The sequence below is a fragment of the Labeo rohita genome, unplaced genomic scaffold (assembly GCF_022985175.1).
Source record: "Labeo rohita strain BAU-BD-2019 unplaced genomic scaffold, IGBB_LRoh.1.0 scaffold_161, whole genome shotgun sequence".
NCBI lineage: Eukaryota > Metazoa > Chordata > Actinopteri > Cypriniformes > Cyprinidae > Labeo > Labeo rohita.
In genome coordinates this window covers 55705-73968 of record NW_026127791.1, presented here as the reverse complement: position 1 = coordinate 73968, position 18264 = coordinate 55705, and the positions used below count along the sequence as shown (strand labels likewise).

The 18264-nt window shown below is 37.7% G+C and overlaps 1 protein-coding gene across 1 annotated transcript in view; it reads right to left on the bottom strand.

Annotated features, from left to right (window-relative positions):
* Nucleotides 1–18264, bottom strand: part of LOC127158624 (Fc receptor-like protein 3) — a gene marked incomplete at its 5' end in the record, with an annotated part of 70037 nt that overhangs the window by 1526 nt on the left and 50247 nt on the right. Inside the window, 4 exons of the mRNA XM_051101685.1 lie at nt 6525–6612; nt 6796–6900; nt 6988–7077; nt 7169–7309. Coding sequence (XP_050957642.1) covers nt 6525–6612; nt 6796–6900; nt 6988–7077; nt 7169–7309 — 424 coding nt within the window. The remainder of the gene's footprint in view (nt 1–6524; nt 6613–6795; nt 6901–6987; nt 7078–7168; nt 7310–18264) is intronic.

Genomic DNA, 18264 nt, shown 5'->3' with positions numbered 1-18264 from the left:
CGCTTTCGTGGCTATCACGGCGCCGGCGCCTTCCCAAGTCAGACAAAATTTCTATCCGGCATGCACTGCTTTAAGTCAGAATACCTGGGATGTGTCATTGCTAGCTCCGCTCTTGGTGTGTGCGTGTTTCTGCTTAAAAGGTTTGTTTTTAGCTGTTTGGCTAATGGTGCAGTGAGCTTGTGTCTATCAGTTTATTATATGTGTTTATTGTATCTGGAATAGCATCTTGTTTGCGGCTTTGTGGTGGTGCACAGGCTGTCATTATCCTCCGGTAGGTTAAGTTAATTAATCGTTTGCGTGGAGTTCGCGTTTGACATAACCTGCATATTTTTATTCCAGCTGGGTTGATTCCACTCATCCTCGAGTAAACTGCTTAGATTTGTGCTGTGAGCAACTGTTTGACTTATGTGTCCCGGTGACCAGTATCTGGTATCTATAGTTTCACTTGTTTTGTTAATAATTGAGTGGGTTAAGTTAAATTAATGGTTTGTTTTTAGCAGGACAAACAGTTTCTTTGGGAGCTCTCTGTCTTTTGGGGGTTGGGGTGATCACTTCCTGCATAGAAAGGGATTAAGATGGTGCTGCTGTTTTGCTGTGTGTGTTTTGTTATTTTGTTTTTCTCTTTTCAAGCCATTGATTGAGGCAGTAGACGTCCCGATTATCTTACCGCTGTATGCGTTGTGTTGTGTGCTTTGACTTGCCCTCCAGTCATAGAATTACTGGCTGCATGTAAGTTTGTTTTTATTGATTTTTATTTTGTTTTGGAGTTTGATTGTTTCACTTTATATTGTTTGTGTAACTAGTTTTTGTTTGGTTGTGCTATTGTATGATTTGTTTTGTTTATTGTATGTTTTTCTTTATTATTGATTTTGCTTTGCTCAGTTTGAACCTGACTATCTTGTTGTTATTGTCAAATCTTCTGTTTTGTATTTCTCTTTCGTACAAATGTGATTAAGTAGTAATTGTCTATAGTCAACCATGTTGTGTATTATTAACAATTTGTGTAATCTGTTTTAGTCAATCAGGCGTCAGTATCATTTTGTTTTGTGTATTTGTTGATTAATTGGTTTCCTTTGTGTTGTTTTAGGCCTCTGATTTGTGCGGCTAGCTGTTCTAGTGTCCTGGTGGTGGTGTTTGGAGCACAGAGTGTGGATTCCCGTTTGTGATCACTCACCTCACCTCACTGTGTGTGTGTGTAAGTGTCAGTGTGCGTATATGGCGTGCTGTCCGGGTAAAGGCTCCAAGCTCAGGAAAGGCCCGAACCCAGAGTACCCCCCACGTATAGCTGTAGTAAGAGAGGTGATGGGGTGGTGGTGGAGGGATGCTGATAAATCGTAAGTCAGCTGTACTTAATACCTGTTGCCGTTGGTTAACTTGATTGTACCTGATGTGCTCCTCCCAAACTTTGTTAATAAAACATCATAAAGATAAAACAGTGTAAAAATAAGCTCACAAAAGTGGTTTTCAGATCTTGTTTTATTCTTGTTTAATGCAGAATGACACATACGAATCTAAATAAGTGTTGTTTGCTAAGCATCACTTTTGCTTACAATTGAGGTCAAAGGGTTTTCATAAATCTTTAACCTTACAGTTTTTCTTAATTGCATAGACATTAAGAAGCATTATATTAGTCACATATCATCAACCTCAGACCATTGTCTTAAAGATTTCTTAAAACTATTAACAATATTCTTGTGTTTTACTGTTCACTATTTGACTTGTGTTTCAACTCTAAACACATATTCAGCTCTGAACACCATCACAATGTCACCACAACCGAAGTTCTCACCATGTGAACACTAGTGTGCAACATTTCAACATGACAGTGAGAACCACAATATGTGTAAAGCATGTGTGAATTAAAGTGCTGTGGGTTAAAAAAAAAAAAAAAAACCCTGCATGTTCAGTGATTGTTTAAAACTTGATAGTATTCTTTTCATCTGGATACTAACTGTAATGTCTGTAAATTGTAGTAATATTATGTTGCAAATAATACCAAAATACACAATTAGAGATTAAATCTGACGAATGTTTATTGGTCCTGATTCTTCTGCTTTTATTGTCACTGTGAGACTTAAAAAAAAAAAAAAAGCAGCTGAAGAAACAGTCTCATTATTTAAATAGGAAATATACACATATAAAAGCATGAAATATTACAGTAGGAGACTCAAACTAAAATAAATAATATACATGCTTATAAATCACACTAAGTGGAGAGGGGTTTGGTTCATATTACTAATAACACATTTTTGGTCAAAAGTAGCAAAGACCAAACTGATTAAACAAGTTAACATTCGTGTTGCTTGTAAAAAGTCATATGAAACCAAAGTTAACTTACATTTTACAATCAATTCCTGATGGATAAAATTAAATGTGAATAGAATCAATGGAAGTCAAGTGTGTTGTAAAAGCTGGTTGATGTTAACTTTAACAACTACAACATAAACAATCTCCTCAGCATTTATTCATGAGTATACAGTGCACAGCATAAATGAGTACAGATAGCACTAGGGACGGGGGGACATGACTATATTAGCCTACACCAACTAATAAATTATAGAACATTTAGCAAACACTGAGAAATAAAAAAAAAATAAAATAAAACAAGGCCTCCATAACGTAACGTGAGGTAAATGACAGCTTTTCAAACTGAAAACAAAAAGAAAAGTGAAACTAATATGGCTTGCATGTTTATTTTTCCACAAGAATCCCAACATGTTCATCTTCTCTGTTTAAAACGTTTTTTTTTTTTTTTTTTTTTTTGTACTTTACTTTACTTTAGCTTGAAAACCAAATTCCTCCATCCGCCATCATTTTTGCCGCGAGCTGTGCGCTCGTGCTGACACGGCCAGTTCATAAACCAGGCTCTACATCCGAAGTGATCGCACTGAATGCGCCTCCCTTTACGTCAGTGGTTCTCAACCGGTGGGGACACTCTTGCGGGGGGGCGCGAGTAGGCTACAGGATGGGAGCAAAAAAAAAAAAAAAAAAAAAAAAAATGCAAATTCGTGATCTTTGTTTGGATTCATCGGATCTATTTTCGCTGCTAAAATAGACCAAAACAGTCATTATTTCATCAAAAATATAAGTGACTTAATATTATTAACTTGTTTGTTGAACTGTCATATGAAATCAGTGTCACATTTTCAATCGTGAGGTGAAATTAAGTGATGGTCAATTGTCAGCTCTCTTGGTCGTCAGGTCGTGTGATGTATGTTGCTGAACTGTATTCAAATGTTATAAATATAAAAACACCACATTTTGAAATTTAACTGCAGTATGTCAATTTAGTTTATTTGTGTGTGCTGCGCTCATAGACTTTAGAAAACGGCGCTCATTTGTTTGATCAGTGATGCGCGGGTTGATCCAAAATGAGCGGGTGCTTGCGGTCACCCGCGGTTACCCGCAGTTACGAGTCATCCAAAAATATTTTTAATGATATTCGGGTCGCGGCGGTCGGGTCGTTTGAAATAAAGATTCCAATTAAACCTTTGTAATTTATAGGAAATATTCAAGCAATAATATATAAATTATCTCATGTATATCCTTGTTTAAAACCAGGGATTAAAAACGAATTCCACGTAAAAACTGTATTTTTCTTTACATTTCCAGAGAGCGAAACGAACGAAATTAAACATTACTTAATAAATTCAAGGCATAATTTCCTTATTCATTTGATACAACTATTATAGCTATACAACTAATATATAAAAAATAATATTATTTTGTCATATTCGTGATTCCTGAATTTATATATGAAAACTTCGTTTTGAAGTGCATTCGTTAAGTTTGTATAAGAAAAGTCTTTAGCCTATTGAGTTGATTTAATATTCTTGATAATTTTTAGAAGAAGTTAAAAGTTAAGAAAAAAGGAATTAGCTTGTAATCTATATATTTAGGGCTATAGGCTAATATTTTTCTTAACTTTTATTACACTGTAGATCGAAATAAAATAATTCTTGATCATATTTAACATCGGAGAATCACTGATATAATTTAGAGTACTTCGAAAACGAAACTATTTAAATCTATATAAAGGAAAGACAAAATAAATCACAACAAGAACAATCTGTATTTTTCTTGTAATCAAGAACATTTCTTTTGACAAAATAACCTAATTAATGCCGAATGATTTTTGACAGTGAACGCATCTCCACCGCATAGCCGCATATAATCGCTGCTGTCAGTCGCAGATATTAAACATGCGGTTCACATGCGGGCGGGTTATTTGAAAACTTCGGTCGGGTTCGGGTTGTTTATACATTGACCCGCGCATCACTGATATAAAACGAATAAACTAGTCAGAATATAGGCTACATTTAAAGCTTTCCTTTAGTTTTTGTGAAATACACGCACGCACACAGCCACGCACACACAAACATGTTTAAATACATTTATGTTGTTAATAAATAAATTACAATAAATTGTTGTAACAGCAATATCTCCAAGTTTTGTTTTTCACTGTAAAAATGTAATGATTTTCCAATGCAAATACCGCCACCTTTTCCCCCCCACTTCAAGCACTGATTATAACACAAACAAATCATCCTCCTGGCGACTTTTATTTTTATTTATTTTATTTTTTTTTTGTCAAAAGCGACAAATCCAGTGATTTTTACTGGTGTTTTTGGAGACTTTTGTGGTGTTTGGAGACTCGGAAGCACGAATCACCCTATAGTTAGGCCTACTGTGCTCAACGAGCAGCGGGTGCTGCCGTGAGCCCCTCTCCCGTCCAAAAGCACTCACAGGCGGTCAGTCTCTCAGTAGCCTCAGAGCAGAGAGGAGACACACACCCCTCCGCGTCCAGGCTGCAAATGAATCGCGCATGCGCATGGCCGCCGCCGTTCCCGTAAATGTAAATGTTCACTCACTCTCACACAAAAATAAATCACTGCATTTAAATTGACTCACGACATAGCTCTCCATTCACTCCAGTCTAGTCTCTTGCCAAGTTCGCTTGTGCCAGCTCTCGCTAGTCTGTTATCGATCTCGATTTACATAGGCATTTACTACCGGGCTATCTATCTATCTATCTATCTATCTATCTATTTATCTATCTATCTATCTTTCTATCTATCTATGTATGCAAGGTGTTATGGTTAGTTTTGGGGGGGGGCAACTGCAATGAACCAGCTTTGGGGGGCCCAGCTTGCAAAAGGTTGAGAACCCCTGCTTTACGTGATCAGTGAATTCTGACTCCTGCTGCAACGCGCGCTTTATAGAGTAGACGCTTTTTGAGCAGCGCAGACATGCACTCGCACAAATGCGACCACATTAATTTTTAGCTACATAAAACATATTTTGCAGAAGGGATGAAGTTTTGGTGGGTGATTGGCATACTAGACAATTAACAGTTTGATCTTGCATTGCTAGTGTTGATCAGGCAGGCTTTGGTTTACCTTTGTTCATTGTTGTTTATCCATGATTTCAAATAAGAATCCACCAATGGCTTTTTAGTGCAAACCATTAGCCCAAATTATGCAAAGTAGCTACTTCAGCATTAGTTAAAGCCCAAATTACGCAAAATAACTGAGTTTAAATCATTTGCTGACAGCTTAGTCCCCCGCAGTTAAAAAAAAAATCCCGTCTGCTCCCCTGCTCTTTACTTAGAAGACATATTAGGCTTCTTTGGAGATATAATGTTCTAACAAGCCAGCTTGATCAATTACCAAAGGAGAATGTCAAATTTATTTAGAAAAATAAGATTTTCTTATTAAAGTAATAAAATGTTGTGTTGCAAAAATAAGCACACTCTCCTGAAAATTACTACTAAAAAAAGATGCTTTATCAATGCTGTTATGAATTCATATGCCACTGTAATACATAAACCTGAAATAGATAATGCTATCCTCCCCTCATTTCCTCCATTGTTGGGCATTTTTTCAACATTTTTTCAACACAATGAAGATATTCACTCTCCCAAGGTGAAAACCCTTCAGTGGACATGTATTTTACTCAATCTTAACACTGTTGAGCAGCTGTGGGGGATTCTGTAAAGATGAGCTGAGCAAAACTCCCCATTAAGGACCAGGGCATTTAAGGAGGTCGTCCTCCAGGAGTTAAACAGGACAGATGTGGCATTTTGTCATGAACTTGTACACTCAGTAACAGGAAGGGTCAGAGCAGTATACTTACAGTTCTGGAAGACATCCTAAGTACTAGAATATTATACATTTGCTAAATTTAATCTAGGGTGTACTCATTTCTGCAGTCCTTCATTTAAACAAAATTAATTTACTTATTTTACAAAAAAATATTGGTATATATTAATATATGTTTAATACATTTCAATTTTGCCAATTTTTCAATTTCTTGCTTTTCTGAACAGCCATCATTTTTAAGCTATATTTATTTAAATAAAATTTAACTAGAAAATGGCTGTACACCTGTGTCTGTAATTTGCATACATGAGGGAATATGAATATATATTTGTACAGACAGTAGTGAGACATTTAATTCAATACATGATTTTTTAAAATGATGTTCACAATAAGAGCACTTATAACAAATCAGTCATGTTTTACCTCTCATTCTGCAGCATTTGAAAATCAGCACACAAATGATCTCCTTCAGTCACAGGATGAACAGGACTCTCCAGAATCACATCAGATACTGAAACAGAGCAAACATGGACTTATTGCATAAACAGTATAAAAATATAAACTATGATTATATAAACAATGTTAAAACTATATATTTTTTTACTGCTGCTTGCTCATTGAGTTGTTTTTTTTTTTTTTTTTTTTTTTTGCATTGATTATAAACTGTTGGTGAAATTAATAAACACAGACTCACAGTGTACAGTGATATTAACAGGATGATGATTCTCTCCAGATTCAGACTCACACCAGTACACTCCAGTGTCTGATGTGATGGTGGAGCTGATTATACATGTAGATCCTGTTTGTGATCCTCAATATAATGATGAACAATCTTCCAGCCGTCCACCGTCTGTGTATCTTCTCACTCTCCATCCAGTAGAGTTACTCTGGTCCTCACAGCTCAGAGAGAAAGAGAGAGATGTGAAGTGTTGAGTTCTGCTGGGACTGACGATCAGAGAGACTGGAGGAGAAACACCTGAGACGACAATTACAGCTTTAGAGTCTCAGATTTGAGCATGGAAACTCTCCTTATAAAATATAAACAAATTGGCCCATAAAATATAAACCAGTGGCCCACAGCTGCTGTGTGTTGCTGTACTGTGTTTTATAGACTGGTTTCTCTCTCTCTGCTCTGCACGAATAAACTCCTGTGTGATTTAGAGCAGCAGAACTGACAGTGTAGTTTCCTCCTGCTCCTCTGCTGCTGTCTGAGAGGAAATTATAATGACGGCTGTTATCTGTATAACCAGAGAATGTATTCAATATTAAATGATACTTTGGACTTGAATAAAATCAACTAATTCAGGCATTTTCACAAGAAGCACATTATAACTTACTTTGTGAGACAGTTAAAGCGAACCAGCTGAATGTCCAGCCTGTAAAAAAGTTGTAAACTGAACAGTTCAAAGTCAGTGGATCTCTTTCAGTCAACCATATCTGTGGAGAAACACTTAAAACTGCTCTGGGATCTGAAATGGAGAAATCACTCAATAATAACATGTTAAATGCGAGTTTGTTTGTGTATGAAGAGATGATCAAACTCACCTGATACTGTCAGTGTACCTGCATCACTCATTTGTGACCAGCGTGATCCTTCTGTCTCTGATCCATTACAGGAGAATTTACCTGTGTCAGACTCGGTGTCAGACCTGAATGTGTGTTCCTGTTGATCACTGAAAACACTGGTTGAACCTCCTTTATACTGTAGCACCAGCTAGTGACTCCTTCACCATAAATGTCACATCTGAGAGTGACTATTTCTCCTCTGAATACATGTTGAAAAGGTTCGACTACCCATCCAGTCCTGATGGGCAATGGTAGACAAACTTGGCTTGCTGTCCTTAATGGAGGCTCGAACCCGAGGCTCGGCTTGAGCGCAGAGTTTAACCCCCATTGCGATATTACCTGGAGGGAGAACAACAGAAATAGAGGAGGAGAAGGGGAGGTGGAGGGATGCGGGAAAAACTGAGGCTGGGATGGTGCAATGAGAGCTGCTTATATAGGCTTGTAATGATGATTGACAGGACTGAGTGATTTGGCTTTACAAAGTAACATTTTTATTGGAGGAGAAATCTCTGCTTTTGCAAAACTGGAAGAAAATTTATATATGAGGATTAGTCAGGGTGCTGCAAGAGTGCTGCACAAAATCACTGCTGCAGCCGTGAGAAATGGAATTTAGCATGACATCAGCAGCAAGGGAGGTGGGAGAGGTTATTGTTGCGGAGGTGAGTAAGAGTTTTAGTATATCTGCTCTTAGACTGGTGGAAGAAATCACTGCTGTGGAAGTGAGAAATAGAGGTTAGTATGACGTCTGCTGCAAGAGAGATGGGGATGTCATTGCTGCAGAGGTGAGAAATAGTGTTTAGTATGGAAATCCTCTGAGACCAGTGAAAGAAATACTGACCTCTACACATCTGCTGAGACCAGTGAGAGAAGTTATTGCTGCAACAGTGAGAAACAGGAGTTGGTATGACGTCTGCTGCAAGAAGGTGGGAGACGTCGTTGCTGAGTAGGGCAATAATAGAGTTTGGTATTGTATCTTCTCTGGGAATGGTGGAAGAAATCACTGCTGCGGCAGAGAAAAAGAGTTTAGTATGGTGACTGTCTGCTGCAAGAGTGGTAAGGAGAATTACTGCTGCGGCAGTGAAGTAATAAGTGATTTGTTAGGGTAAATCACTGCAGTGTCATTAACAAATAACAGAGCTGCTTTGAGAATGGTGGGAAATGGCACTGCTGCGTCAGAGACATACCGAAGATTTGCTGGGAGATGGACTCTATAAAAGGGAGGAGGGGGTCCAAGACGTACGGTTGCATGAAAGAATGGCAATGCGGCAATGCCAAGACAGGGATTCTTTGAGCATGACAATGACTCTGAAGGTTGGAAGCCACTGTAGAAATCAGCATGGTACACATTATCATTAACTCATGTACTAGGCGTAGAACAAGAAGGGCATGACCTTACAGAAAAAGGAAAAAAACATGCGAATATAGCGGTAGCTGCAATCCTCTGCAGCTGGCTTGTCAATAGCGTGGTATCGCGATGACTGCGACAGCCCAGCGGGAATCCTGCTGTTGCTGAGAAATGGCAAGTGAAAAAATGCTTGGGAGGCCCATTCCTTCAACCACGGGGTAGTGGACACGATGAGCCCAGGGAGAAATCTCTGCTGTGGCAGATAAGTAACAAAATTGAATCATAAAGCTGCTGAAAAATGGACTAATGAAGAAATGTAATGTGCTAATGTAAATGGTGAGACATCAAGTACTGATGATACAAGCCATTTAAAGTATCCTACTTCATAAGCCAAAGTATGTAGCATCACGGCACATAGCTGAGTTTTAGTTGTCCTGAACTGAGTGGAGCATCTTCTGAAACATGCAAAAGAAGATGATTAACACACATGACAGAGAAATGCGGAAGCGCTGATTCTACATCCACATGCAAATATTCATACAGTGGTTTAATTAAATTGTTATAATTGTTAAATATCTTGCTGTGGGCTTAAGACAAAAATGTATGTTGTCAACATACTTTGTAGAAATCTGCCAGGAGAAGCAGCCATGAAGAATAATCACTTTGAACAGAAGCATCTGATGACCTGCTAAATTGAACGTACATTGAAGTAAGCTTGGAGCCATTTGTGTTCACAATGCACAGTTTAAAGAACCATACTGATAGCTGAAACTGAATCATACTCGGATCACCTCCAAGATGGGCTTGGTTTACAAGGTTCTGCAATTTGATGATTTTTTAGTGCTGACATATGGGCCAAATCCAGTGAAACATGTTCAGACTCCTTAAAATAACAAGGTGTGAAAACACCCAGACAGGCAGTATGGTTTGGGGCTGCTATGTAAGTGGCTGTAAAGGTGTGGCTGTAAAGATGGTGCAAAATGGCCGTTCACGGAGGCAGGCTCATGATGACACCTGTGGTCTATAGTTAGCAAGGGGGAGAAAAGAGGCCAGCATCTTCACGGAGACAGCCACATGCAAGGACTGTGAAAGAAAGGTTGTAGGAAGAATATTAAAATTTAATGGTATAATAAAGGGGAATTACCACTTTAGTTGATGGAGATCTGAAAAAGCATGATAATGGATAGTCAGGATAAATATTCTTAAAATCACAATTAGTGGAATGCGCTGAGTAAATTTGATTTAGCTGGAGATCAAAATGCCATGCACATGAATGTAAATGGTAAACCCAGTCTACTTTGTGTAAAGTTTTAGATTATAATTTCACAGAACATTACATTATAGATTATAGATTTAGATTATAACTTAACAAAACAAAATATAAGGCATAATAATGGCACTTTTAAAGTGCTTCATCTCCAATTAAAGAAGCCTATTCACAGTATATAGCACCGTATAGATCTTAAGCAAATGTTTATGGAGTGGGTGACATGCTATTTGACTAAAGCTGAGACTTCCGGGATCCGGTTAGGCCGCAATGATGATTCAAAACTAAAAACATAATTTGAAACACAACAGTAATCTGACTAGCTTGATCTGTGATGCAGTTAGTGGTGATTTTATGTGGAGACCATAGACTGTAAAAAAAAATATGGACGTAGTGTCCGTGACGTCACCCGTAGGTTTCTGAAGAGCATTTTTGAAGCTCTTAGTGGGTGGGAGTCAGCCGTCGCCATCTTGGAATCGCATCACTTCACGTCACTCCCGGATAATTGAAAATGGAAAAAAAAAAGGCGGGACGTGGGTGGAGGTGGTTGCTGAAACCAAGCCCACCTAGCACAATGGTGGTGACAGCAGCAGCAATCGACCTGCCACTCAAGTGGCCACGCCCTAAATTATACATAAATTTAAGGCTTAATATAATTTAAACGGATGAGTTATAAAAAAATTCACCCCCCTCACAGTTGACATGAAGAGCAAAATTAGCTATATAGACCAAAACCACTTTTTGTACCAGGCTGTAAACATGATTTTCTGCTGTGAAGTTGGGCATTTTAACATGGGGAGTCTATGGGATTGACTCCCTTTTGCAGCCAGTCTCTAGCGGCCAGTCGATGAGTTGCAGTTTTAATCACTTCCGTGTTGGCTTCAAGAGGGAGACTGGGAGGTTGCCGCTTGGTGGAGACCAATCGGACACCATTTAACAGCTGGAGTATGTTGGATTGGATCGTTTATTCAGATTGATGTGTCTATCATTACTGTACACTGTAGAATAGAAGCGCACAACAGCTATTACATGCTCACGACTTGCAAGTTATGCAATCAGATTATACATTTAGGAATACCACTTAAGAATGAGATCATTATGCAATGTAAGATTATACATTTAGAAATACTGATCTTCTGAAGAATGGAGATCATTATAAACTGCTTTCAGGCAAATGACGGATGAAAGCGGTTTAGCTGTAATTTGGATAACGTTTGGAACTGTAGCGGCTGTAGTGCGCAGATGAGCTCTGGGAGAAGCGCATTTTTCCGGGACTTGTTGAAAGCTAAAAGTGGAGCCGGATTAAGCGTGACTTTACAGAGCATTGTTAGTTGGAAAAGTGTGGGAGTTCGTCGGGCTGGGAGGCTGTTCACGGGACATGGTGGGGTCGTATATGCCGGAAGAACTGAGGCTGGGACGGTGCAATGAGCTATAGGCTTGTAATGATGATTGACAAGACTGAATGATCGGCTCCTCCCGAACCTATATTTGGAACTTCATAAAAATATTTTCTTCTCAGTGGACATAAATGGAATAAGTTCAACAGAACTAACATGGTATGAACGCTAGTTCTTAAACTCGAACTGTTTGAAGCATTTGGAGCTGAGTTAATTTCTATGGTGGAATTATGGTAAAATACTGTAAAAAGTAAGAACTGTAAATTAACAGTACTTTACAGACAACCCTGCTGCCAGTAAATTCCTGTTATTTAACGTCACAATTTTTAGAGTGGTAACTTATTCTGATGCAGGTAAATACTCTACTGTAATGGATCAGAGACAAGAGGATCATGCTGGTCACACATCACTGACACAGTTACACTGACAGTATTAGGTGAGTTTAAGTGGTTTGCTTCTCATTCACTTTCAATTTCTAAAGTAGGGGTTACTAAGGCACACAAAGTTATTAGCCGGATCTTTAAACCCTAACAAAGTAGCCATTTATTTCTATAATGACTTTTCTGTATGTAAATTAACTTTGCATTCCTCATTGGCCTTTTGTTTAGCCACAGCATCACTTACTGGTGATAAATTAAGCCATTTCTTTGTCATTTTGAATATTATTGTAAATTATTGTACCTGCGTAAAATTTTTGTGAATGTGTCTTTGACTGCTTCAATAAATGTAGGTAGTTTCTGGGTTTGAACCCCAACAAAGCTGATTTTAAAGTGGCATTCATTTGTTTGTGTTTATTACATTATTTTCATTGTGAATTGTTGTCATTGTACAGAAATACCAAAACCTGAAGTAACTGTTAAACCTGCTCAACATGTATTCAGAGGAGAGACAGTCACTCACAGATGTGACATAAATGGTAAAGGATTCACAAGCTACGCTAATCATCTAATCATCATACACGTCTAAGGTTCATTGTCTGTGTACTCCGACTCAAAAAGTTGGAGAATGGTGAAAAACTCCATCTCATTTTCTCCTACAACTTCAGAATCGTCTGACATTGTTGTACCTTTTTGTAAACAGCGTTTGACTTACTTGCACTTCCTTAGTCTTTGCACGTTCGCTTTGTAAACACTGGGTCTGTAGTTCTGATTATGTTCAGCGTGACCTTTCGACGTGATTCAATAGTACATAGTGCCATGGACGCGCATCCCAGAGCTTGTGCTACACAAGCTTTTGTGCTTAAAAAGTAAACAAATTTTTTTTTCTGAAAAAAATGACAGATCATTTCACTAGATAAGACCCTTCTTCCTCGGCTGGGATCATTTAGAGCCCTTTGAATCTGCATTTAAACTACATTTTGGAAGTTTAATCGGGGCACCAGTGAAGTCCATTATATGGAGAAAATCCTGAAATGCTTTCCTCATAAACCATAATTTCTTCACGACTTAAGACAGAAAGACATGAATGTCTTGGATGATAAGGGGGTGAGTACATTTTTTGTAAATTGTTGTTCTGAAAGTGGAGTTCTTTAACCACGTTTCAGTAATGCAGAGCAGATTCGTTCTCTTGTAATCTCAGTCATATTTCATTAACGCTGACAGTTCAGGCATTTTATTCTTGAGTGAATAGGCATTAGTCAGAGTTATTGTGGGCAGGAGAAAGTGGCTGCCGTGTCGTTTGAGTCGATTCTGAATTCCTCCTCTAGAATCCCTTTTTTTTCTTTTTCCTTTTTCCTTTTCTTACGTTGTTTGTGGGGAATAAATGATTTCAAGGGGAACATCACAAAGAAAACTTGGCAAGAGTTTCACGTTAAATCGAAGACCCAGTAAATCATTGCGGCTGTAAGTCATCAGTCCGTCATTTCTCAAACCTCCCAACTCCACTTTGGCTTCGAGTGCAAAAACACAATCGACAGCACATTTTAAACTCTAAATCCAGACCAAAATAAGTTTAAAAAACATTTCCAAAAATTTCTAAATCTATAAAATAGCATAAAAAAATAAAACAAACAGAAAACACCAGCATCTTCACGTCATGTGCCCCAACATCACCTTTGCAACAAGGTTAAGCTCCGGTGAGCAAACCTTCACGTCTGGTGCTTCTGCTTGCGTGTTCTAAGCTAAGGACCTTCAGCACCTACTCCAGGGCCACATCTCCATGTTCCAGATCTTAGGACCCTTGGTGCTCCAGGAGATAAGCATCCTACAGCGCTTCATGTTCAAGGCTGTCGAAACTAATTCCTGCTCCTTTCCCCAGACTACTGCTACCAGCACAACCAGTGGCCACCAGACTGCTCATCAACCACAGGGAACATAAATATCACTTCCAGACCTCTTTCAGAGACCTTGGTATTGTTGTATATTATCAGTAGATGATTTTTCTAATTTACATTAGATATTATTTGGATGATTGCAGGTGATAACAAATCTTACACGTATTTGTTTGATGCATAATAAGGTTCTTGACCTTATTTGTTTCAGAGTAGCAACAGTTTCTTTCCAGATAACGTAGCTCTGACATAACAACTCCCAACATAATCACTTGCATTTTATGCATCTTATGCACTTTATTCCTTTTTCATTCATGGTATTCATTTAGTAGTTGTTGATTACTCTTGTCTATCTTTTGTTAATAAAATGTACTTTATTACACTTGTGTCTTCCTTGTGTTGATAATACAGTAAGAGGTTCTGCAAGTTAGAGATCCCACCAATCTTTCTTATGTGATGTATTAATAACCACACACATTAATTGACACGTGATCCAAGAATCTTAACATCATTTGTAATGTGAGTACCCATCACTACACTATTTTGCCTCCCTAATCGTGCATCCTCTGTCTGCCATGATTCTGTGTCTTCTCTTACTCTGTTTCACCTGTGCACTGTCACTGTCAGTTGCACGTGGGTTTTGTTTTGATCCTGTCATTTTTCAACCTTTACGTGGTGGGCCAATCAGCGCTAACTCGCAGTGCTGCGTGCTCGATCAGCCCACACCTGTTACTCATTGCCTATTTATTTGTTGTCTTTGTCCTCTTTCGGCGTGGATATGTCTTTTGTTTTTTTTTTTGTTGTTTTTTTGTGTCCTGGCTGTGCTCGTTTGTATTTGCTTCGCTAACACTTATATACTGTGTCCAGGATCCTCAGGCGAGGCATTAATAATTTCTTATGTGGACAGTGAGGCCGGATTGAAAGCGCTAGACCGAACTTTTCCGATCATTCCTCTCAGCCCTCTGTCTCAGTGGATGTGGGTGATGGATTGTCACTCGACTTTATTCGCCTGGCTTTTTGTGTTTTGCACTTTTACTGCTTTATGTTTTGAATAAACTTCCTCTTTTGTTTGAACTGCATTTGAGTCCTCCAACCACCTTTCTAACACTGTCATGTGCAATTACTTCCATCTGTCCTTATTCAGGTCCTTATTCAAAATCTGTTTTCCATCAGTTGTCAGAAGATGGAAGCAATAGCTTTGCCATAGTATCGTTTCAACATTTGGGAGGATTTTCCATGACTTTTCCCATGACTGACACCATAAAAGCAAAAAATTTACAACCCAAAATTAATACAATTACAATATTTGGGTTTACCGCAACAATGAATCAGCCCCCACACTATGTTTTCTGTGTGGTGAGGTCCTGAAATCATCCCATTTGCAGCGACATATGAGAACTAAACATTCTTCATGTGTTTAGGTCGCCAGACTTTTTTTCTACAGAGAACATTCTGAATTCCAGAAGAGCTAAGACAAATTAAAAGCGGCAACACAGATGTCCAGCTCTTCCACGCTTGCATCATATGCGGTATCCTTACACCCCACAATTAATAGAGAGGCTTTAGCTTCAAATCAAATGAGCCCCAAATTACAAAATGTATTGTTGAAATCATTAATTTAATCAAACTTTGACCAGGGAGTGCCAGGCTGTTTAAAAATTGCGCTACATAGTCACTCTGAGCACCAGCAATTAGTGCAATATACTGATGTATGCTGGCTTTTAAAGGGACAGTTCACCCAATACTGAAAATTCTGTAATGATTTACTCACCTTTGGAACACAAATAAAGATTTTTTGCTGTCTAAGAGCAAATTATACTGATGCCTGTTCTCTGTAAAACAAGAAAATGTGTGAATTTTATCTTAATTTTAGTACAAGTATTTTAAATATTTAACTGGAATATATTTATTTCAAATTACTTATTTAAGTATTTGCTTATATAACTTATATAAGTATTGAGCTTATAAATAAATGCGTAAAATAGATTTCCAAACAAAATACAATATAAATGCTGAGCATTAATGTGTGACCTTTGCTTTTAGCATGTTATGTGTTATATTAATACCATTTTTATCAGCATTAGAAACCACTGCAAATTTTTTTTTTTTCTTTTTAATTACTAAACCTCTCACTCCTCGCTTCGTGTTTTTCAGTCACTAGGATTATTTTTTTGCTCCTTGCTGAGTTCAGAAGGCGTATATTGTCTGTTATTGATTTTATGGATACTTTGTTGGCCCCTGCTGTTCATAGTGGAAGTTTTCAGCTGTTTAATGTGCCCTGTAACTGCTTTTAAGCAGTGTTAATTTTGACAGGCATTTTTTTATTTAGTCTTAGTCTTTATCTTGAGACTAAAATGCTTAATAGTCTTAGTCACATTTTAGTCATTTGAGTCCTTCGTAGTTTTAGTCTAGTTTTAGTTGACGAAAATTCATTGCATTTTTGTCCACTTTCAGTCATTACTTTTAGTCAAACTACAATTACCAACATTTATTTTGGTAGCTACTTTAGTCTTCAAATAAAAATAATCATTAATTCTTTTCTCTTTAGACCAAACCAATTAAACATGATAAATTTGAATCAAGGATTGAATTTGGGAAATCTTGAATAAATTATGACAATTTTCATTTTTGGGTGAATTTATAGCAATATATATGCCTATGCATATAATTTATAATTTTTGAAAAAGAAGCACAATAACACAAATAGGATACAAATTAAACTATTTTTTCAGATACAGGAGGTTTATTTAACATGTAGGCTGTACATTTATTTGACATCTTTTGTTGGTTAACATTAATGACACAGATAGGTATTTAATTAGGAATGCTGTCCCAGACAGAAGGCATGCATGTAATACTGACACATTCTCAGTTTTCACCCACCTGTTTGCGTTCACTTAAGCCATAACCGACTGTATTTACGTGAGATACTCAACACGACAGACATTTGGACTACTGTGTGTGTATTTGAGCACTGAGAACCGATCACGTGCTGTCTGAGAACTGAAGATGTGGGGCGTGCACGCGAGAGAGAGAGCGCTTCTGCTGTGTCTGTTTGCGCGATTTCGCCTATCTCGTCTTCACTAACTTTAAGTTAATCGACAATGTATTGCAACTACGGGAAAAACGGGACGTCTGGTGACCTTATGCCTAACCCTTTAGCTGCTAAGGCCATTCTTTCAGATCGCGGGTCCGCTTTTTGGTAGCCATTGCGGCTGCCTAACCTGCCTTATCAGGCAATGACTTAAAAGGCTGCGAAGGAAACTCCAGGAACAGTTTCGGACAGACTTCAGAGGCAGCGGAACGTGACGCCGTTGCTAGGTTACCTAACAGTTAAGCTGTAGATTTAGGAGAAAAACGATCTTGTACAGTTATGTATAAATACTTTAATAATACATAAAGACCTCGATGTCATTACTCACTGAATGTTTGTACGCTGGAGAAGACGACTGACAATGGCAGCTACTTTTTGCTTTAAAAAAAAAAAAAAAAAAAAACAAACAAACAAAAAAAAAACAAATAAAAGCACTGATGCAAGTAATATTGCAGAACAGGTCATTGTTATTAGTGGCTGTTTCGCTATTGGTAGTATATTGTAAATATTATTCTTATTTACTACTCATTTGAACTCTTTTAACATTTGTATACAATATTAACAATATTATTTATTATGCTTTTTACACTATTACGATTCATAAAGTTTATCATGCACTGTTAAAAATTGCTGTAAAAAAACGGGCACATTTTGACAGCAACATGCTATTTTCCATTAAAACAGTGCATTCTGGGTATTATTTGTCATTTTCGAAAAAGTGGCCTGCTGCTATGTATCGTGAATTAACAGCGTTCAAAATCGACACTCAGAGACTATGTTTAAAATCAAACTCTACACCCTCATTCACTATTCCCTACATGAGTTTACTAATATAGTCCACCTTACAGAGATAATGAAAACTAATGAGTGACTTCAGACACTGATGAACAGCTGCTGTTAATGAGCAGAATCACTGATTGAAAGAGAAACAAGACAAACACAAGAACTATAGAACTGACTTCAGCCACAGCCTTAGATGAAATCAAATGAAAATTTAAACAACTCAACACACAGCTTTACCAACTTCACGCATTTCTAACCAGACTGATTTTATTTCTGTCAGATGTCTATAGAAGATCTTATTGAGAATGAACAGATGTTTAGATGATGATGTTTTATTGTTTTGTTTGACGATACCATTGTGGAGATCAGTGTTTACTTTAATTGGGCTCTTGACTCTTCATATTTAAACATACAGATATTTGCTGTAACTGGGTTTTTATGA